We start from the raw sequence: 22,921 nt of genomic DNA, 5'->3' as shown, positions 1-22,921 counted from the left end.
GGGGGAAGAAGGAAAGAAAGAGTAGAAGAAGGAAATTAATTAAAGCCATGTGCAGGAGAGATGGCTCAGTGGTTAAGAATATTTGCTGCTTTTACAGAGGATCTGGTTAGGGTCCCATCATTCATAGGGTGGCTCACAACCGTCCCTAATTCCAGCTCTAGGGGAGCCAATACCCACTGTAGAAACTAGGCGTGCATGGTACACAGACATACATGTAGGCTAAGCACACACACAAAATAAAAATAAATACATCTAAAAGAAACAACCAAACAGACGCCATAGTGAGATTTCTCTTGATTTCCTCTGCTTTTTGGGTCTCTAAGTGTTTTCTAGACTTGAGTTCTGTAGGCAGGGAAGCCTGTGGGGCCAGAGCACAGAGTGACAGAGATGCATTTGTGGAACTGAACAAAGCCAGGGCCTGTGGGCTCCGGAGACTTCCTGGGAGGCGCTGTGGTCACAAACGCTTCCCCTCAGGACCTGCCAGAGAGCTGCAGGGCTGGCATTGTGCCGTCACCATTCTGAAGAAGATGGCCATCCATTTTTCCATTTTGCCTGCTGACCTTTCAAATCATCCTCGAGAGTGAATTCTAGACGAATCCCAGAGGCAGCTGTGGGCGCCTGGCAAAGGCCTGCAGACACTCAGTGCCGGGCATCCTGCTTGCTACCCAAGCGAGGCCTTTGAGTTTCGGCTAGGAGTAATTGCAAAATGAATTTCTTACTTCTGATTAACGTCACAATATTTAGCTATTCCTTGGCGCAGTTTCTGGTACATGGTGGGGGTACTCTCGATGTACATTTGACTGGAGCAAATCCAACCAGATGAACAAAGAAGGATGGGGATACAGTGCTGTGCTGTACCCCAAGGTCCTGCGCTCCATCCCAGGCACACGCAGAGACAGCTTCATTTCTGGTGACTCTTCTGCTGGAGTCAGCATCTAGAAGAACATGAGCCCGTGATGCATGTGGGTCCCCTCTGGCAGTGCCAGGCCCGTGTCTCCCCCACCGGGAAGACATCTTATTGCTCCTTCCAGTTTAAAGACGCGTCTCTGTGTTTTCATTTCTTTCATTTGTTACAACCTGAAGCCACAAAGCCATCTGTGCCTAGCTACAGATCCAGCCATCTGCCCAGCACTGGGGACCTGTCTGGGCCTTCACTTGGAGAGGCAGTGTGAGTCTGGGTCTGGCAGCACGGGCCTGTAACCCCAATACCGGGGGGCTGAGGCAGGGGGATCCAGACGGTGACAGAAGACAGTGTTCTTTCCCAAGAGATGCCGGGGATGTGACGGGGTTGGAGTTGATAGCTTCACCTTTTAACTTGATCCCCAAGCTGCAACTGAGGTGTGGCCCCACATTTAAGTGTGAAGTGAGCGTGGACAGAAGACAGCCAGAGCTAAAGTGGCTGGAGGGACCTGCTCTGGAGTGAGTCCCCTGTTTGGTGGCTGTTGTCTTGTACTTGCTGAAGCCCAGAACTTGAGCTGAGTGTGTCCTTTCTCCACATCATTGCCAGCTCCGGCTTAGATGCCCTCTTTGTCCGGGTCCTCAGTAAGCTGATGTCTCTTGGGAGTGACTAACTGCTAGGACTCTCCATCAGTGTTCCTGAGGAGACACCAGAGCTGGGCGATGGTGGTGCACGCCTTTAATCCGAGCACTCAGGAGGCAGAGGCAGGTGGATCTCTATGAGTTCAAGGCCAGTCTGGTCTACAGACCTAGTTTCAGGACAGGCTCCAAAGCTACACAGAGAAACCCTGTCTCAAAAAACAAAACAAAAAAGAGTATCAACACTAGAAAATGTACATGCTAGTAGTTAGTTTGTGTTTTTGTTGGTGGTTGATTTTTTGTGGGGTGTTGTTGTTGCTGCTGCAATGCTGGGGAGTGTAGCCAGAGCGTTGTACGTGGGAGGGAAAGCCTCTATGCTGAATTACATCTCAGCCTAAGCTGGAGGCCGTTGGCCAGGTATGAAAGCTTCGTTTACACTGGTGTGTGCCACTACTATTCTTACAGGACGATGAGTACACTCTCTGGAGAAAAGCCTCCTCGTACCCACTTAGCATCCACACAAGCCCCTCGCGGTGCCAGGGCCTCAGGTGAACCCTCGCTTCTACCGTTGGCACACAGTCTGGCCCTCCAAGCTTTTAACTCGCTGGCCTCAGGGTCCCCATCGAAAAGCAGGAAGTCCATTTCACAGAAATGACATCAAAGCCAAATGAGATCATGCACAAAAAGGACTTTGGAAACCTGTGAAGGGCTGTAGAAAAACAGCTTTACTAAAAATGTTCTCTGTTCAAAGAGATAGGTAAATAAATTCAGGATTACAGAGCCATGACTAGCATCTGAAGTGTCTCCCGTTTCCTTTGCTCAGGGGCTCGCTTTGTTGAGGAAAATCCTCAATGTGTGTTAAGTCACTAAGAGTTTGGCCCAATGGCACTTCTTTGCTGTTGTACAATTTTGGAGGCTTTTCCTTGGCGTGAGTCTTATTCTTGCAGGTGATTGGAGCATGGCAAGTGTTTTCTTCTATTTTTCTTTGAGAAATGATGCTCTTTGGTCTTCCTTTGTCATGGAAGAGAAGGAAGACTCCTCAGCGGAGCTTCACAGGGATGAAGAGACGCCTCGGTAGTTAAGAGAACTGCCTGCTCTTCCAGGGGACCAGGTTCCATTCCCAGCACCCACATGGTGGCTCGCCGCCTTCTGTAACTCTAGTCCCAGGGGATCCAGTACCCTCTTCCAGCCTCTGCAGGCACCAGGCCTGCTTGTGCACTTGATACAAAAACATACATACAATGCAAAACACCCAGACACAAAAAATAAAAATAATGGGAAAAAAATCAAATAGGGAGTCTTGCAATATTGCTCAGGATGCTCTCACGTGATTCCTCCATCTCTGCGCGCAAATAACTGAGACCATAGACGTTTGCTTTGCCCTGGCTAAGAGTTTTCTTTGAGAAAATATTGTCTTCCATGAGGCCCCAGCTTTACACAAGGAAGTACAGGCCGCTAAGGAATGCTGGGAGTGAGAGAAATTGTCTTCCCCAGGGAAATAGCATCCTAGCTGGGTATCTCCAACACCAGTGGTCAGCTCCAAAAACATACATACATGCAACACTACACAGAGTTATGTTTAGGAATATATATGTATATGCATATAAATGTACATGTAACAACAGTTAATGAAGAAAAGGGAGGGGTACACGGAAGGGTTTGAAGGGAAGAAAGGGAAGGGAGGAATGATGTAATTATAATCTCAAAGACAAAAAAAGTAAAAAAGTTAAACAACATTAGAATTGTTTGTTCTTGCTCAAATCATCTATATATTTTTAGAGTGAGTAGATTTGAATTTTTCGATTAAGTAATTTTATACCTTCTTATATGTTAATGGGTGGACCCGTGCACACAGTGACTAATGTATCTATTTGGAATTTTCTTGTTGAGCTTGAAGATAAAATAATTTAAATGGAAAAACATTTTCTGGAACAAATTCTGCTAAACCAATTCAATACCATGACATATTATTTACATATATATATGTGTGTGTGTGTGTGTTGAAGTTTTGTCTTTATCTGTGTCATTTTCTATTTGTATTTTTGTATTTTTAAACAAGCTTGGGATCACTGATCGTTTTAGCTTTTTGAGACCTAGTACTCACTATGTTTTCCAGACTGGCCTCAAATTTATAGCAACCCTAGCCTTCCAGGTGCCGGGACATGTGTGCCACCAGGTCCCGCCCTGTGGCCAGCTTTTGCCCATAACACACATCAGAACCGTAATCTCAGGGGAAGTAAGTTCTCCTGTGGTGGCTGGCCTCACACCCAGTTCCTTGTGCGCAGCTGTGGAGGTCGAAATGTTCTTAAGAGTATTCGATTCTCTGCCTGTTTTTAAAAAAACACAGAATTGTGCCATATGCAGTTCTGGTTGATTTCATTGCGACCTGGTTCTTTTTCCCCCCAGTAATAGCCGCTGTGAGATGAACAGGGGATTTGATATCTGTTCACTATTTGTTTTTTAAGGTTGAAATTGGTGTTACAGGTAGAGACAAACCAAGGCACTGGGGGTAGGAAAGGGCTGGAGTTGGGATGGTAGGTGATTCGGCAGCATTGGTCACAAAGGAAGCCACATCAGAATCGGAATGAGATGTTGCTTCACACCCACCAGGAGGGCACGGGATCTTTAGAGATCTTGTTTGCTGTACAGGAGATTGAACCTAAGACCCCCACACACTAGGCAAGAACCCCAGCCCCTTCATCCCATGTTTTATTTTGAGACAGGGTCTCACCAAAACTGCTCAGGCTAACCTTGAACTTGGAATGTAGCGCAGGCAGGACTTGAATTTATGCTCTTCCTGCCTTAGCCTCCCCAGCAGCTGGGATTACTGTCATAAACCACTAGGCCTTGCTTACAGGGTATTTGTAACTTATTTTACTATTATTATTATTATTATTGCGTGTGTGTGTGTGTGTGTGTGTGTACACACAGAAGCTTGCACACAAATGCTCATAGCAATGCTGTTTAGAGTAGTCAAAAGGTAGAAGCCACCCAATACCTGTGAAGTGCTAAATGTGCAGATAGGTGTGGTGTGGCCAAACATCCCTCCTTGTCTTTCTCTCCTTCCTCCTTCCCGGGGCAGGGTCTCAAGGTGCCACCCACCGACCTGATACGTGTTTCTTTCCTGATGTAGCTTACTGAGAGTCAGGTTTTGCTGCTTAGGCTACAGTGCCCAGAGACTGGAGAAATGACGCAGCAGCTAGGAGTTGGTGCTTCGCCTCCAGGTGGTGGTGGCCAATGCCTTTAATCCCAGCACATGGGAGGCAGAGGTAGGTAGGTCTCTGAGTTTGTGGTTAGCCTACAGAGGAAGTTCCAGGACAGCCAGGGTTACAAAGGGTTTTTTTTTAACCCTGTTAAAAAAACAAAACAAACAAACAAAAACCAGACAAAGAAGAGTTCTTGGTTCTCTTCCATGAGGACCTGAGTTTAGTTCCCAGCACCCAGGTCAGCAATTCATAACCATCTGTAGTTTCATCATCAGGGAATTCCGGTGTCTTCTTCTGGCCTCCATAGGGACCCACACACACTGACATATATTCTTTCTCTCTCACACATATATGAATAAACAATCTGAAAGTGTCCTGAAATAAAAACTTGAAGTGTCCTATCTGATAGACACCTAAAATGCCCAGGCATGGCTGCTAATGGGCCTTTGGACCCCTATAAAAGCACTATCAGGGACTTGCTGGGATTAGGGGACTCAGTCTCAGGGGATATATCCAAAACTGCATCAAACCCTAAATTGGTAGAGAGATAAGCAAGAGTCAAAGGGAATAACAGCCACTACTGAAGCTGTTCAATTTACAACCAAGGGATCCAGGTGATGCGGAGAAAGCTGGTCACACCCTGAGCTAGGGCGAACATGAGCATCATCAGCTTTATTTTCCTTTCATTAAAGATCAGAAACCATCTACCCTGCTCCATCTGCCCAAAGGGTGTGTGTAGGCACACGTGCGGCCTTAGGGCATGTGGGCAGGAGGGGTTCCAGGTTTGTCCCCTGTGGTCTTTCCCATTGGGCAGTTTTGTTAGGAAAGCCAGATGTTGTTCTGATAAGGACAGGCTGGCCTCTATTTGCTGGGGTCTAGCTCGTTTCTTAGTAACGAACCTTGATTAACCACAGGCCCCAGCACAACAGTGGACACAGCAGCAAGAGGATTAGGGGAAAGGAGACGTTATTCCTGCTCTGTTAGAGATAAATATGACCATATGCTCCAGCTCTTGAGAACAGCTTTTAGCAATATGCATAACCCCATGCAAAGCAGGGTAGTCCAGCTGCACACTCTAACCATGAAGTCAACTGCACACACTAACCATGAAAGTCCAACTGCACACTCTAACCATGTAGTCAACTGCACACTCTAACCATGTAGTCAACTGCACACCCTAACCATGTAGTCAACTGCACACTCTAAACATGCAGTCAGCTGCACACTCTAACCATGTAGTCAACTGCACACTCTAACCATGTAGTCAACTGCACACTCTAACCATGTAGTCAGCTGCACACTCTAACCATGAAAAAAAGCTCTAAAGCTTTCCCATGGGACCTGGGGGAGATGTGCCGTATTTTTCGAGGGAAGAACTCAGTGCAAAGATTGTCTGTTAACCCCACGATAATATATGTTTGATAGGTTTTCAATCAAATCTTCTCAAAGTTTCTCAGGAATTCAACAAGCTGATCATATAATTCATCTGGAAAATGAACTAATCTGCCCAGGAAATTTGGCAAAAGAATAGTGAAGGCCATCTGAACTTTCATCTCTCAAAAGGTCCCACAAGCTGTATTTATTAAAGCAGCCATACTGGCAAACGAATAGACAAATAGATGGATGAACCGGAGTAGAGAACAGAGAGGTACATCTAACTGCGAACTTGGTGTAATTGTAGATGATGGTTGAAATTAGCCTGGATGAATGGACCATTTATTATTGTGCAAGGACAGTGAGCCCATCTGTTAGGTAGAGATGGATTACATCTTCATATCACTTAGAAAAAGGCCCTTCAAGGGCCTTTAATCCCAGCGCTCGGGAAGCAGAGAGTTCAAGACCAGCCTCGTCTACAAAGCAAGTTCCAGGACAGCCAAAGCTGTAACACAGAGAAACCCTGTCTTGAAAAACAAAACAACAACAAAGACTTTGATGTCAGAAATGGGACAAGCCTGTATACAATTCCAGCACTCTGGAGATAGAAGCACGAGGATCCAAGAGTTTAAGGCCAGTCTCAACTACATAGAAAGTTCAAGGCCAGCACGTACTACACAGGACGCTGTCTTAAAAACAAAATCAAACTAGAAAAAGGAGGAAGAGCCAAAATTTAAAGTTTTAAATTTTTAAATCTACCAAATTTAACCACAAAATATAAAAAGTATGTAAAATCAAATAAACTTTTCTAAGCCTCTTGATGCTTACCTGTAGTCCTAGCACTTAAGAGGCTGACCAGGCTATATCTAGACCATCTCAAAAACAAAGAAAAGTGTGAACTTAAATGATACAATATAATAAGGAAGCAATTATAACACACAAATGATAATGTTTAATAACATAGAGCTAATAAAAATACAAATTAACAGGAAGAAACAAAAATATAATAAAAATAGTCAATATAAACAGGATTCACAGAAGAAAAAGAAAACTAAATAGCAGGAGACATGAGTCAGGAAAATACAAATTGAAATGAGAAGCACTTTTGCATTTACTCATTTGGAAGCACGCATGTGGCCATGCACACCTGTGGTGGTCAGAGGACAACTGGCAGCAGCCATGTGGGTCCCGGGAATTAAACTGAGGTCATCAGGCTTGGCTACAAATGCCTTCACCCTCCAGACCGACTCAGCAGCCCCAGAGACAGCTTTTAAATGCATACATTAGATGAGCCTTAAACATGTTGGTATGAGGTGTCCATTAAAGTGGCCAGAATGGGTAACGATGCCAATTACTGCTGCCGGTGAAGACGCCAAGCAAGCTCTTAGTTGGTGGTCTAGAAATATAAATTGACCCATCTTCTTGGGAAGGAGATTTGGTGTTATCTCTAAAATTGAAAGTGCACACGTCCTCCAGGGTTGCCCTGGCACATCTCATCTACTGGGCAGTCAGACTTAAAGGTTGTGAACCCAAAACTTGCCAGGTCTCTTAAGGGACAGGTAGGGCTGCCTCTTCCCCTACACTTTGTCCACCCAGCCTGTCCCAGCTTCAGAATATTTTATCTTTGGGTCTGTATTTCTTCTATGACCTGGACCATTCTGAATACGGTTTTGATTTTTTTCCTTGTGGTTGTTGGATAAGTTATATAATTTTTTTTTAAGTTCAATGAGAAACCCACCACAATCACAGCTTTGTGAACCCTGCTGTGTGTTATTGGGAAGTTAATTAAAAACAGTGTTTTATCAGTAGGCAGTATTGTCACACAATTAAAAATTGTGAGCCTTCCACTGTGCACAGTTGACCTCACGCTATGACTCTAAGGCAGTTGCCTCCCCCACCCATCACCAAATGCCAGCCGAATGAGAGCTAGACTCATAGTATCATGATACATGCTATCTTTTGAAGCCTAAAATTTGCTAAGTGGGTGAGGTTTTTTTGTTTGTTTGTTTGTTTGTTTTTGCCTTTTTAAGCACCATTTTCTTGGTGCTTAATGTGGGATCCTGGCCATAGGCCCTTAGGTAAATGTAGAGGGAGGTGTGCCTGCAGTGAGCTCCCTAACTCTGGAGATGAGACAATTGTCCCTGCAACCAGCCTGATTGAGAGCGAGTCCTAAAGACAAGGCCCAGTTGGCCAGGAAGGGTCCAAGGTGGCTAACCGGGCATCTGGAATAGACTTCACTATTCCCCAGGAGTGTTCCTTTGAGGTGAAGTTGAGCCACTGGTTTAGGGGTACTAGAGCTTATGGAGAGAGTTAGGGGGTGCTAGGGGGTGCCCAAGCCCTGGGCCAAGCTAAAGACCTAAGCATTGCAGGACTGAGTAAGATGCGTGTGTTGAGATTCTCTCCATCGGCAAGGTGGACCACTGGACAGTGGATGGTGGGGGAACAAGGCTGGAAGCTAGGAGGCCACGGGGAGGCTCTTGCCAAGATTCCGAGGAGGCAGTGTGTCATGGGGTGAGAGATATGTCATCAGGATATGAAAATCTGCTAGTAGCCAAAAGGAGATTTGGTTGTATTTCTGTCATATTTTCTAAAGTTAAATCATGTTCTAAACACAATTTAAAAGTAGCATATGAAACATACCTCTTCTGGCTTTGTTATTTGTTTGTTTGTTTTGTTTTCAAAACAAGGTTTTTCCTGTGTAACCCTGGATGTCCTGCAACTCGGTCTGTAGACCAGGCTGGCCCCAAAACTCAGAGACCCAGCTGTCTCCTGTTCCGATATTTTTAACCTCACTCTGCTTATCCCTTATATTCACATTGTAAAGAAAACATTCCTCCAGTTTTTCTCAGGAGTTTGGCTTCCATGTCCACCCTTTCCCCTCTACGCAGCCCAGTAGCTGTCTGAGGGTTTCTGTAAACTATGTGGCTGAGTCTGACGTTGTATTCAGCCATCCAATTGATGTTGTTTTTCTAAGGCTGCTTTTTGTTACTATCCTACCCACTCAGCCCTTGTAAGTACCTTCCCCTGCTTTGCAAACGCAGCCTTTTCTGCAGGGCTGGCAAGTGGCCTCGTGTCTCTTAAACACCCTTCTCTCTCCCCTCCAGCCCCAAGAAGCAGCTTGTCTGGGGACTGGCTAACAACAGAACTGCACTTAGTTAACTTTGTGTATATTTAATAGTACACATACAAGAATAAGTAGAAATGGAGCTTATAGAACCATCTGGTTCTATGGGAAATGACAGCTCTGCATGAATGGGCAAATAGGTTAATATAAATCGTTAATAAAACACCCCTGGAGCATAATAGAGAGTGAGAGATTGGTGCTGCCACTCTGAACACTGAGATTCTAGTTTATGTAGAACACACACACACACACACACACACACACACACACACACACACATCATGATCAGCCACTGAGCTCAGATAAAAACTGTGAGAGAAACCAGCAGCATTTTCAGTAAACAGGACTGGTCGTCTTGTACCGTGGCCATGAACCATTCTCAGTTCTTAAGTGGAGAACCCTCTTTCCAGGAAGTACCAGGTTTGCAGTTCTTGTGTTTCATTCCCAGGCCACCATTGACTTCACGACGGGCAGTTGTAAGGGAGGCATCATGCCTGCCTTGGGCGAAGAAGCCTTTGTCTTTCATTAATCCAACAGAAATACTGCTGGCCCTGTTAGCACCTTCCTGGGCACACAGTAGTGCTTCCGCCATAACCCCAAAGCACTGAGAGGCTCTGAGGAGAGTCTGCCGTCCTTCCTGGTGTCACCGACGGCAGCGCTTTTGCTAAAGGAGTAACCACAGCAGCTATGGCAGAAGTGAGCAGTTAGCGAGTGCAGGTGCCGCGCAAGCCACTTTGTATACGTTGGCTCATTTGGTAATCATGAGGCCAACCCTGTCATGTGGGATGTAGTCAGGGACGTTGTGTGCTTTCTTTTTCGCTCTATTACAGAAATAGCCCATGCTGAATTACTTGATGCTCTAAATTTGAAATCGTGATTGGTTTCCGAAGCTAATCTGGTGCAGGAGGCATTAATGGCTGTAGAAGAGGAGCTAATGAGGCCTGAAGATGAGGTGGTGAAAATGCTCAGCTCAGTGGCAGAGTGCTCACTCAGCATGAGGCCTGGGCCTCATCCCCTGCATTGAAAAAAGCTAAAGATGAAACAGATTTTGGTTTGGTTTGGTTTTTATGAGACAGTGTTTCTCTGTACAGCCCCAGTTGTCCTGGAACTCACTCTGTAGACCAGGCCGGCCTCGAATTCACGGAGATCCACCTGTCTCTGCCTCCCGAGTGCTGGGATTAAAGGTGTGCGCACCACCACCTCCCAGTGAAAAGCTAGCAAACGAAAAATTACTGTGTTTATGGTTAGTGTACAGAATGTGTTAGGAAAAGCTTCGTTCAAGGAATGTGGAGGAAATTGACCACTCCTGCTTTCCTCCCTCTGCTCTCTCAGATACATCCCACCACTGATCTGGGGGAAAAGTGGACACATCCAGACAGCCTTGTACGGGAAGATGGGAAGAGTGAGGTCACCACACCCTTACGGGCACCGCAAGTTCATCACCATGTCAGACGGGGCCACTTCTACATTTGATCTCTTCGAGCCCTTGGCGGAGCACTGTGTTGGAGGTGAGCTAGTTTCAGGTCATGGGGTTGGGGCCTAGAGAGAGGGGACACCTGTCAGTGGGGAGCAGTGTGTAAATGCCTGTGCCACACACTGTTCCCTTGCATTCGGGGGGGCGGGGCATGTCATCACCCCAGTGACCTGCGCTTGCTAGTTCACACGGAGCAGAAGTCAGTCCAGAATTATGATCCCCTTGTGAAATGCTAAAGCCGATTTTTATGATTTATTTAATCTCATTTTATGTTCGTTAGTGTTTTGCTTGCATGTATGTCAGATCCCCTGGAACTGGAGTTACTGACAGTTGTGAGTGCTGGGAATTGAACCCAAGTCTTCTGGAAGAGCAGCCAGTGCTCTTAACTGAAGAACCATCCTTCCAGTCCTTGCTGTTTTTTAAATTGAGAGTTATTTCTTTTGTTTGGTTTTGGTTTTTGAGACAGGGTCTCACATGTAACCTTACACTCATGGTCCTTCTACTTGAGCCTCCCTAGAGGGAGGGAGGATTACCCATAATTTCCCATATAATCCACCACCCCAAACCTAATAATGTCAGTGTTCTCATATTAAATGGATGTATTAGGATCTCTTTCTCCATCTTGTAGATGATGTCACCATGGTTATCTGTCCTGGAATTGCCAATCACAGCGAGAAGCAGTATATCCGAACCTTTGTTGACTATGCCCAGAAAAATGGCTACCGGTGCGCAGTGCTAAACCACCTGGGAGCCCTACCCAACATTGAGCTGACCTCCCCACGCATGTTCACCTATGGTAAGCACGGGGTGTGGCCAAGGGGAGCCTCTTTCCTAAAGCGCTAAGCTACTTCTGCCTCCAGCCTTGTGTTGTAGGGGTAGAGCTTGTGAGCATCCACAAGAGATGATGGGGCACACTTAATGCTGCAGCCAGCTTGTACTGGCATTTCCGATGCTCTGCCTTGGGCAGCTTTGGAGACGGGCAGCCATCCCAGCTCCTAGAGGTTCATAAGGGAAGGTCTTTCCCAGGGTCCTTGACTGGTCTGAGAGTGCTGCTGGGAACCAGGGAGATCATGTTTATAGCTGGACTTAACACCGTTCACTCTGCCATCCTGACACCTGTTCCTCCGTATTCCACCAGGCAGGCAAAGATGTAGTGAGGTGTATTAGTGTCTGCCAAAGGGAATGTGCCCACCAGCAGCTTGCTGGATTCTCAAATTTCTTGAGGACAGGAATAGGCTGTCGACTTTACACAAATGCGTGTGTGTGTGTGTGTGTGTGTGTGTGCGCGCGCGCGCGCGCGCGCGTGTGTGTGCGTGCATGTGAGAGAGAGAGAGAGAGAGAGAGAGAGAGAGAGAGAGAGAGAGAGAGAGAGGGTTTCTCTATGTAACAGCCTTGGCTGTCCTGAACATACTTTGTAGACCAGGCTAGCCTTGAACTCACAGAGATCTGCTTGCCTCTGCCTCCCGAGTACTGGAACTAAAGGTGTTTGCCACCACACCAGGCTGCACAAATACTTCTTAACTTTAATAGAAATTTCGCTACCCAAAGTTCTCACTTCTGAACTGTTTCTCCTTTTTTGTTTGTTTGTTTGCTTTTTCTGTTTTTGAGGCAGGGTCTTACTTTACACTATCATCCAGGCTGACTTTGAAGTTGCAGTGATCCTCCTGCCTCTGCCTTATAAATGCTGGGATTACAGGTGTGCCCCATCATGCCCAGCCCTGTTCACTCTTGATTCCCGTGGACTCTCTCTTCAGATTATATATGCACACATAAGTAAGAAACACATGCAAAGGTGCATCTATATGTTCGCATTTGGGACGTTTATCAGCAAACAAACTAAAATATGTTGTAATGGGAAACAGCTAAGTATTCTATCCATAATCTTGCCATACTGGCAGTTTCTAATCATTCGCTCTCGGCTTCTGTCTTTATCCATGTTTACATCGTTTTTATTTAGTTGCAGACAGTGTTTATACTAATAGTAACTTTAAAGCTATGTAGTCATTGTATTAAATGTTTTTAAGAGCTTCCTTTCTGTTTAGTTATAGTCATAGGGTATATAGGTTTTCAGAAGTTTAAATAATGTTTCTGTGAATATTGTGTTCATAGTTTGGGTTTTTTCTTTTCTCTTTGGCACTGGGGCCTGAACCCATAGTCTCCTGCGGGTTAGACAAGCGCCTGTCACTGAGCTGTCACTGTAGCTCTTGCATTTTTATTTTGAGTCAGGGGCTCCCTGCGTTGCCTAGGCTGGCTCTTAACTTGATGAAGGCCAAGTGGGCCTTGAACATGTCATCCTCCCTTTTCAGCCTCCTAAGCCAGCTGAAACAGCCAACCTGGCTTTTTTTTTTTTTGTCTCATTAATGACATCTTAGAAGTAGATTTTTGATAGAATTATGCAGCTAGTATTTTTCTGAGGTATTTGTGCATATTGTCATGTCTTCTGTGGGGTCATGTGCACTGCCGCTGGTGACAGGTAAAGGTCCACTCTCAAGTGGGTAAAGGAAGGAGAAAGTGGCTTTAGGAAAGTATAAACACGCATGTGTGTTTTGTGGCAGGCATAGGACAGCGCTGGGAATGGCTCCGAGTCCATCCCCACCCTTGCACTCACCCTGTAACTCAGACACCCCTTTTACAGGCTCTTCTGCTCAACAGCCTGGTCAGGGGTTTGAAATAGAGATGAACGTTCAGATTTACACTTAACCCAGGTGCATGGGGAACGTGACACACGGAGGAAGAATTGGCTCTAAAAAGCTGAACTGGGCAACTCTGAATGCAGATGATAACTGTAGGGGTGATAATAAGATCCTGGAATGGGCAGAAAGCCATCTGGATGAGTAGAAGATAATGACGCGCCGCTCAGCTGCAAGGCTCAGCAGAGACTTAGAAACACCATCTAACAGCAAGGGCACTAACACAAATTAGAAATGCCAATGAGGAGCCTGGGCATGTAGCTCAGCCAGGACAGCGCTTACCTCGCACGCGAGTTCAATCCTCAACACTGCATAACCCAGGTATAGCCTTACATGAATATCTGAAGACAGAGGCAGGAGGTCAGGGTTTCAAGGTTACCCTTGACTATATAGAAGTTGAGATACTGCCAAAAAGAAGAAAGAAGAGTTGAAGCCACTATCACTGCCACCAGTGAAGACACCTACCCCTAGTATATGTACTGGTCTCAAGTAGATAGAATACCCTTAATGTCAAGCACAGCAAACCCAGAGACAAACAACTTTGGGTGAAAAAAACTGAAGTACACAGGAGAGCCACTTAGTCAGGTGCGTCAAGCCCGTAAGTAGAAGAGCTGAGACAGGAGTCTAGATCCAGCTGTTGCATCCTTCAGAGTCATCTCACAGCTGGTAGAGCATCCCAAGTCCCTGAGAATCCTAGAGTGTCCTTGGCAGCAGATGAGGGAGGCGGATGACATTAGAGACTGGAGTACAGCTGGGCAGTGGTGGTGCACGCCTTTAATCCCAGCACTCGGGAGGCAGAGGCAGGCGGATCTCTGGGAGTTTGAGGCCAGCCTGGTCTACAAGAGCTAGTTCCGGGACAGGCACCAAAGCTATAGAGAAACCCTGTCTCGAAAAAAAAAAAAAGAGAGAGAGAGAAAAAGAGAGACTGGAGTACAAGCTGAGAAGGAGCAGAGCGGGTTCTGGGTGGGGTGTGTTCTCAGTGAAGACCCCAGGTAGGAAACTGGGGTCCTGGGTCAGACCCTCCAATCCAGCCACAGCTGGCAAGGTGGCCCCACTGAGCCTCAGTCCCCGATTCTTCAACAACATCATTCCTGAGGCTCTAGTCCAGAAAGACAGATGACCTAGAAGAGATTTGGCTTTTGTGGCTGGGCAGTGTCAGACCATCGTTTAGCTCTTGCTCTGCGTCTTTTAATTGGGTTGAGGTCAAACAAAGATGACTTTGAAGAGGTGTAAAAATCTAGAATGCAGATAGCTTATTGAAATCTCACATACCCATGGCGGCGTGCAAGATGCTAGAGAGAGAGAACCGGTACGTTCTCCGCAGCTGTTTTTAGCTAAACTTAATTGATTTTTGATAAGTGAATCCTTGGGCTGGTGAGCAAGGAGTACTTTTAGAAAGTGGCCCGATGCATCACAGCAAAGCCTAGTTTTGTTCCTTTTGACAGGGAAACTGAGACAGCTTAGCAGTTAATAAGCTGGAAGTGAAAAAAAAAAAACAGTTAATCACACTGTAAATCACACGTATTACTTTCATACCTCAGCACAAATATCTCTGTAGAGTTTTATATCTATAGCAAGTCATCATTTGTTTTACGCCACTGCTGCGCTTGACGTAGCCTGGTATTTGACGTCGTCAGTCCTGACTCACTGTACTTTTGTCACCCACGCCTTTCCTTTCAGCTGAGCTTTTGAAGGATTTGGTCAAATTCTGCCTTGAATTTCTGCAGGAGACGAGATAGACTAACTGATCCATGTCCCCAGCATCCAGCAGTTCCGAAGCAGAGATGTATTTCTGCTCACCCTACAGAAATGTGTGTTCCTGGCACAGTCTGGGGCCCTGGGTCTCCATCACTGCCGTCTTCGTACAAAGGCCCAAGTTCTTAAAGAGCAGCCACCAGCCGGAACATGACCAGCCTCACAGGGGACAGCGAGAACCTGGCTCTAGAAGCTTCTACCTAGAAATGATAGAGATTACTCCTGGCCATAATTTCTTGGCCAAAGTAAAGAAGACTCCCAAGCTTAACTTCAATGGGGTGAAGGAATGGAAAGTAGATACTGCCCAACTCTTAGCCCTACCACAGTTTTTCATCAGAATTGTGATTTATAGATTAACTTAGAAGACTTTGTATGGACAGTTCATGTTTTCTTCTTCCAGGAACTGGGTAGTTATTAATCTTCATAGAGAACTTCTAGCCCCCTGGAGAGGTCAGTGGTCATACTTCATTGGTAGACTTCCCCCTGGGAAAATGTCAAAGATCTTGTGTTTATTGTAGATACTTCCAGAGCAGGGAGAGAGGACAGTAGAGTGAACACAGGATAAACCCCAGGATCCCAGCGCCTGCTTCAAGACTCTCACAGCTCCATACATAACCAGTCTTAACAAGCCTTGTTCCTTCTGTCAGCCACCCCTTCCCACATCCTCTCCCAAAGGTTATTTGGAAACAAGTCCCAATCAGCTGGGCCTGTCGTCTGTCACGGCTTCAGTGTGTTGTGCTATGACACGCTGGGAACTGTTTTAACTTGTTTGGACTACAGCGGTGCACCGTCTGGTGGCTCACCCAGCAGAAATGTATTTGCCCACAATGACAGATGCAAGAGTCTGGACCTCCGAGCTATCTGTGTGGCCTGGAGATGCCCCCATCCTGCTATGTGTCCTCGTGGTCTTCTCTCTGTGCTTCTGTCGGGTGCTTCTCAGTGTCCTGATGTCGTCTTAAAGGACACTGCCTGTATGTATCAGAGCCTGTCCTAACCACCTCTTTTCAGCGTAATTAGACCTCTGAATACGGTGGCATGCTGAGGGACCGGAGGTTAGAGCTTTCGTGTACGGATGTGGGGAGGCAGCATTGATCTCATAGCCTAAACACGAGCACGTTACAGCATCTCAGCTAAAACAGCACCGCTTGAGTTCCCAGAAGAGCAGTTCACTTCCCCTACTGTCTTCCCTCCGCTCCCCTTTTACTGCGGGTTGGTCAGTTTAGAACCCACATCAGGTCCATATGTTGCAATTGGCTGGTGTGTTTCTTAGACCTTTTGAATCTCCTTCCCTCACTTTTACCAGATTCCTAAGCGAGCTGTCGTTGTAGGAGTGATTGGATGTGGATACTAGGGTGGGGAGCTCTCTGGATCCCCAGGATATGAGGCAGAGTTCTTGGTCCCCACTCTGAGTGTATGTTAGCACCATGCCCTGACCCCAGCCGTCTCTGTCCCAGAGGAACTTGGGTCTGCTCATCTCCGGATGCGCAAGTTCATAGGAAATCCCTTCCATGGCCCTCACTTAGCTTCTCCTGTCGTTAGAGTCTCTACGAAGATGTCACTTTCTATGAGAACCCTTCACGGACTCTTCTGCCTGCAAGTAATGTGACCCTGTGCACGCCACCCAGTCTTCTCCCCAGTGCTCCTAAAGCATTCTCCATGAGACTTAAAACTTGAGGTTGCTAATTGGTGTGTGTGTGTGTGTGTGTTTGGTTTTCTGAGACAGGGTTTCTCTGTGTATATCTGACTGTCCTGGAATTTGCTCTATATAATGGGCTAGCATTGAACTCAGAGATCTGTCTGCCTCTGCCCCCTAAGAGCTGGGATTAAAGATCTGAACCTACCACACCTGGCTGGTTTTCGGGATTTTTAAAATTGACTTATCAGCATGTTTAGCTCTTGTCTCCCTATCCACTCCACTAGAAAAAGTTTTGTACTCCCTGCTCTGACTCCCAGTGCCCAGAGTCCTGCTTGGCCTTAGGAAGCACTCTCTCTCTCAGAGACCACTAAATGCTGGCTCAGGGCTCTGCAGGCAGACATGGAAGACAGTGTGTGGCCCTGAAGTGGCACTGGAGGTGACAACAACCTTGGGCAGGTGTACCTGGTAGCTAGGCAACTTCTCCCTGGTGTAATGCTCACCGCTCTAGAACAGAAGCCTGGCTTTCCCCTCACTGAGAAAACCCTTTTGTCTTTTTCAAGACTGAGGAGAAAACGGAAGAGGGCATTGGCAGGAGCCCATTCTGCTGCAATACCCCGAAAAATCATTCACGACCTTCCCCTACTTTTCAGTCTGGAAATCAGTTCCGAAGCACAGAAGTACTAACCCCTTGTCGGCGGCCATCATTAACGAAGAATTTCCTAAGTGGGTGATTACACGCTCTTAGGCCCTTTGGTGCTGCCTGGGAGAGATAATTCGTTAAGTAAAGCCTTGCTTAGCAGCTCCCATTGATCTCACGCTAACGAGGGGCAGACTGCGCCGAACTCTGCATATTTTTTCATTTGATTCTTCCTGCGCTGGAGATTGCTATTAATTAGTGCCCCCACTTTACCGCTTAGAAGCTTAAGTGCCTTGCCCTGGATCATATGACCAGAGGGGCAGACACAGCACTCTTAGTGTCTGATTCTTAACCCCAGCTTAACCCACTTGTGTTCTATGACTCATTTCCTGTTTGGGGTACCATTCGTTATAGTAGAATGTGTATGTAAAACAGTGTGTGTGTGTGTGTGTGTGTGTGTGTGTGTGTGTGTGTGTGCGTGTGTGTGGGGGTACCATTTGTTATAGTAGAATGTGTATGTAAAACAGTGTGCATGTGTGTGTGTGTGTCTCAGAATAGTAGCATATAGAGAAACAAGGGTATTTGAACGTTTAAAAGTATCTCACCTTGGTGATGGCGGGCATTTTATTAGGAACTATAACCTTCATGGCATATGCCATGGGCTGTCCTGAGTACTTTTTATGCCCTGTTAGGTCAGTTGTCCTCTGTGACAGGTACAGAGGCCCAAGCAAGGCTGAATAACAAGCTAAAGATCACAAAGCTGATGAGCAGGTGACCTAGGTCTCACACCAAGGCAATCTAGCCATCTGTCGGAGTCCCTGTTCCTGAACAGCGGGCTCCTGCCCCTCACGTGCATGAGCGACCACTAAGTAGAAAGGGCTTTCCGTCAGATGCATGTTAGACTGAAGACCAAAGGGTGTCTAAGAGCTTCTCAGGCACAGAAAGTGGGCCTGGTGATTTAGAGTGTTCTGTCTGCATGCATCCCTGCAGGCCATACAATGGTACCAGATCTCATTACAGATAGTTGTGAGCCACCATGTGGTTGCTGGGAATTGAACTCAGGACCCCTGGTTCTGAGCCATCTTTCCAGCCCCAACCTGTGATCAGTTTTTAAAATTAGTGCAGGCATAATGCTTTATTTCAGTATATGCTATATTTAAATACTTTAGTTTTTTTTTTTAAAGAAAAGGTTTATTTTCTTTTTATTTTATGTGTATGAGTCTTAACTACGTGTATGTAAGTGCACCACATGGATGCCTGGTGCCCAGAAGAGGGTCAGGTCCCTTGCAACTGGAGTTACTAGACTGTTTAGAGTCACCATATAGATGCTGGGAACCCTCTTGATTCCAGCCTGATCTATTGAGCGAGTTTCAGGACATCTGGGTTACACACAGGGAAACCCTGTCTCAAAACTAAAAAGAAGAGTCAAGCCTTCTTATAATGGCAGTGGACACCAAGGGAAGGGAGACGGACTAGGGACAAGGGAGAGGAGGAGAAGGAAGGCAGAAGTGAAGGCAGTGATGTGGCCGAAGCTCAAGCATCTTAGGGGAGGACAGTTGCTAAGGAGTAGGGCCATGTGCTTTAGGACAGGCAGCACAGGACCGAGAGGTCTGGTAAGACCCAGGTGTGTGAGATCCTAGTGTGTGCGATCCCGGTGTGTGAGATCCCAGTGTGTGAGATCCCGGTGTGTGAGATCCCGGTGTGTGAGATCCCGGTGTGTGAGATCCCGGTGTGTGAGATCCAAGTGTGTGCGATCCCGGTGTGTGAGATCCTGGTGTGTGAGATCCCAGTGTATAAGAACCTGATCTATGAGATTCCGGTGTTTAAGATCCCAGTGTGTAAGATCCTGGTGTGTAAGATCCTGGTGTGTAAGCCGGCAGCCATAAGAAAGCATTTCTAGGCCAGGCAAAGCTGGAAGTACTCAATTTCTTTCTGAGATAAGAACAAGGCAAGCTAACTTCTTTTCTATAGCTATTTTCTTCCTGGGTGACTCATCTTGGGTAGCTTCCCCTTGGCTTTAAGAAATGATTCATGTACCCTTTCTACGAAAGTGACAGGAGTTGCCGGACCCCAACCACCTGCTGTCAGTGAGCCACCTTGTTAAACTTAGTGGGACAGGTACTCATGTGCTTATTACCCGCCCACGGGACTGGGGCCGGCCAGGGTGTGTGCCCAGTGTGTGCTTTTGTGGAGCATGATTCAAACTTTCTTAGTCACCTCACATCCTGTGACATACCCACCAAATGCCAGGCCCATGCCTGGTGCGGAGCATACACAATGACTCAGCTGCTGCATGCCCAGGAACACCGTGTCGCTGGCTCCGTGTATTTTCGCCTGCTTAGTCATGTTCATGCCCTTTGGGGATTTGATTTTGGCCTTTGGTTTGTTTTTTGAGATAGGGGCTCACGTAGTTCGGGCGGCCTACAACTCACTGTGCTGCCAAGGATAACCTTGAACTTCTGACCCTTGCACCTCCCCCTCCCAAGTGTTAGGATTAGTCTTGTACCAGCTCACCCAGGTTTGTGGTACTGCTGATGGAGCCCGGGGCTTCCTGCGTACTAGACAAGCGCTCTACCAATGGAGCTACGTCCCCGGCCCAGGAATAGCTTTTGAAATAGTAGCTTTCAAAAAGTCCTTGTCTTTCTGTAGGGGAGGAGGCTTGGAGAAGAGACAGCAACTTTTTGCTCGTTTTCTTCCCAATATTGTCCTGTCGTTTTGTGGGACTTGTCTCTCTAAGCCAACCTAGTGGCTCATATTTCATCTTGTCTTTGAGAGCTACAGTGAGATTAGCTGTCTAATCTTGTTATTGGTGCTAATCCCAGAAGGATCAAATACATAGAACCTCACTAAACCCCCACTGTGGACATAAAGATTACTGTAGTGCTTAGCGAGGAAAGCCAGGGTAGGCCTAGGAGCATCGGGAGTTCCTAGCGCCATGAGGTGGGCAGTGCTGGCACTAGGCAGACACATCGTGCCTACCCTCCCCTTGCCTAGGACAGGTGGCTGCTCTTCGTAGACAACAGCCTATCTAGCGCTGGGCAGAGCTGGCCCTTAACCCAGATCAGGTGTGTTTCAATTTAATGAGATGAAGGTTCCCGAAGAACCTACACCGTTAGCTGTAATTGCTCCTCGGTTGTGTAGCAAATCCAAGTTTTGTGACTGCTCCAGGTCTCAAATAATTAGGTTCCGATCGAAGCAGTGCAAAGAGGGGTCAGGTAGGAAGACAGCAAGTCTTTAATAATTGAACAGTACTCCCCTGCAGTACGGCTGCCTCTGTAGGTTTGTGATACAGGGCGGAAGACTTGGGCTTGGAGTTCAGACGCAAGTACCAAAGGCTAGCATTCCTGCTCAGGACAGCATCCCCGCTCAGGACAGCATCCCCGCTCAGGACAGCATCCCTGCTCAGGCCAGCATCCCTGCTCAGGGCAGCATCCCTGCTCAGGACAGCATCCTTGCTCAGGCCAGCATCCCTGCTCAGGCCAGCATCCCTGCTCAGGCCAGCATCCCTGCTCAGGACAGCATCCTTGCTCAGGCCAGCATCCCTGCTCAGGACAGCATCCTCCCCCCCCTCCCCCAGGACAGCATCCCTGCTCAAGACAGCATCCTCCCCCTCTGCTCAGGCCAGCATCCTTGCTCAGGCCAACATCCTTGCTCAGGACAGCATCCTTGCTCAGGCCAGCATCCTTGCTCAGGACAGCATCCTCCCCCTCTGCTCAGGCCAGCATCCTCCTCCCCCTCCCCCTCAGGACAGCATTGCTGCTCAGGCCAGCATCCCTGCTCAGGGCAGCATCCCTGCTCAGGGCAGCATCCTCTCCCGCTGCTCAGGCCAGCATCCTTGCTCATGACAGCATCCTTGCTCATGACAGCATCCCTGCTCAGGACAGCATCCTCCCCCTCTGCTCAGGCCAGCATCCCCCTCCCCCCCCCAGACAGCATCCCTGCTCAGGCCACCATCCCTGCTCGGGCCAGCATCCTCCCCCGCTGCTCAGGCCAGCATCCTTGCTCATGACAGCATCCCTGCTCAGGACAGCATCCTCCCCCTCTGCTCAGGACAGCATCCCTGCTCAAGACAGCATCCCCGCTCACTCACCTTGTGGGGGAAGACAAGAGGCTGTGTGGTGCAAACAGAAAGCCTGCACAGAGTGTGCCTCCCCCTGCCGTCTTTCGGCTTAGGCCATGCCGACTAAGCATCCATCCTTTAGGCATCTGGCTCCAAGATGCAGCAGGAAGCAAGATCAAGGACATCTTTATGGAGTTTATAATCTAATAGCAGCTCTCTCGATGTTAGAACACAGCAGAAAGATATGAGTGATGAGCCAAGGCTGATATTAGGCAGAAATCCAAGGAAGTGGTAGAGAAGTAAGGATTTTTACATTTAACAGTGTAAAAAAAAAATCCCCTTAGAACCATTCCTTATGCAAATAATGTACCCAGCTTAGACTGCTGTCCGCATTTACTGATGTGTCCTGTCTCCTTAGCATATTTGAAACTGGCCTTGGGGAATCTTTATTTGGCTGGAGATTTAAACTAGCTAGGTTGCAAGAGACCCACAGTTCTTTGGTTGGTATCTGCCACTGTTTCTCACGAATACTCGATTAGATTTGTACACACATACAAACCTAAGCACACATGTGGAATGGCACCCTCTCCTGCTCCCTCCCTTGTTTCAGTCCCTCTGGAGGATGGATTGTCATTCACCCAGCAGGTCAGATTCTTCTTCATCCTCATCTTTCACAGCGGGACAGTGCTCCGTGTACCCAACCCGCTGCTGTTACTGATGGGAGTGGGGCTTGTTCCCAGGTCTTCACTGCTGCAAACAGCAGTTGCCAAGAACATCCGTGTACATACATCTTTGCACACGTATACAATCGTGTATCTGCAGCATAAAGTTTCCAGAAATGGAATTGCTAGATAAAATGCCATGTTTTTTATTTTGTTCTTACTTGAGATAGGGTCTAACTATGTAATCCAGGCTGGGCCTGAACTCAACAGTCCTTCTGCCCGTAATGTCAGTGATTCAAAGAGTTAGACCTTTTCTGGTTTTCAAGATATGGTCTCGTGTAGCCCAGGCTGGCCTGGAGCACGCTGTGTGGCCAAGGACAACTTTAAACTCCAGACCCCCTGCCGCCTGCCACATCCACCTTCCCTGTCCACTAGGGTGGTGATTCTCCAGTGGACCCCCCGGGCCCACAATGTTGGCATCATATGACGTCACATTGAAATGTAGACTCAGCCCACCCAGACCTTCTGCAGAAGGAACTTGGTTAGAACCTTGCAGATCTCTGTGTAATCCTGCCTCTGGAGCTCCTGGGTCAGAAGGTTTGGGGCACGGGCCCAAGAAGAAGTAACTGGAGCAAGTTCCCACACAGTGGGCCACATGGTGCCATGCACTGAGTCAGCGCCTCACTCTCGTGGTGACACTTATTTTTTTTTTCAGTGCCTGAGAATCAATCTAGAGCCACATACTGCCAAACAAGCACGTCTACCCC

The 22,921-nt window shown here is 47.2% G+C and overlaps 1 protein-coding gene across 1 annotated transcript in view; it reads left to right on the top strand.

The window, feature by feature from the left end:
- The window catches only part of Abhd2 (abhydrolase domain containing 2, acylglycerol lipase), an 83,960-nt gene that overhangs the window by 44,140 nt on the left and 16,899 nt on the right, over window positions 1–22,921 (top strand). The window contains exons 4-5 of the mRNA XM_050153931.1: window positions 10,573–10,748; window positions 11,343–11,510. Coding sequence (XP_050009888.1) covers window positions 10,573–10,748; window positions 11,343–11,510 — 344 coding nt within the window. The remainder of the gene's footprint in view (window positions 1–10,572; window positions 10,749–11,342; window positions 11,511–22,921) is intronic.

This window comes from Alexandromys fortis, unplaced genomic scaffold (assembly GCF_014885135.2).
Source record: "Alexandromys fortis isolate MF-2015 unplaced genomic scaffold, M_Fortis_MF-2015_v1.1 scaffold_86, whole genome shotgun sequence".
NCBI classification, from domain to species: Eukaryota; Metazoa; Chordata; class Mammalia; order Rodentia; family Cricetidae; genus Alexandromys; species Alexandromys fortis.
Note: the sequence above shows the minus strand (reverse complement) of the source record. Positions and strands in the feature narration are given on the sequence as shown.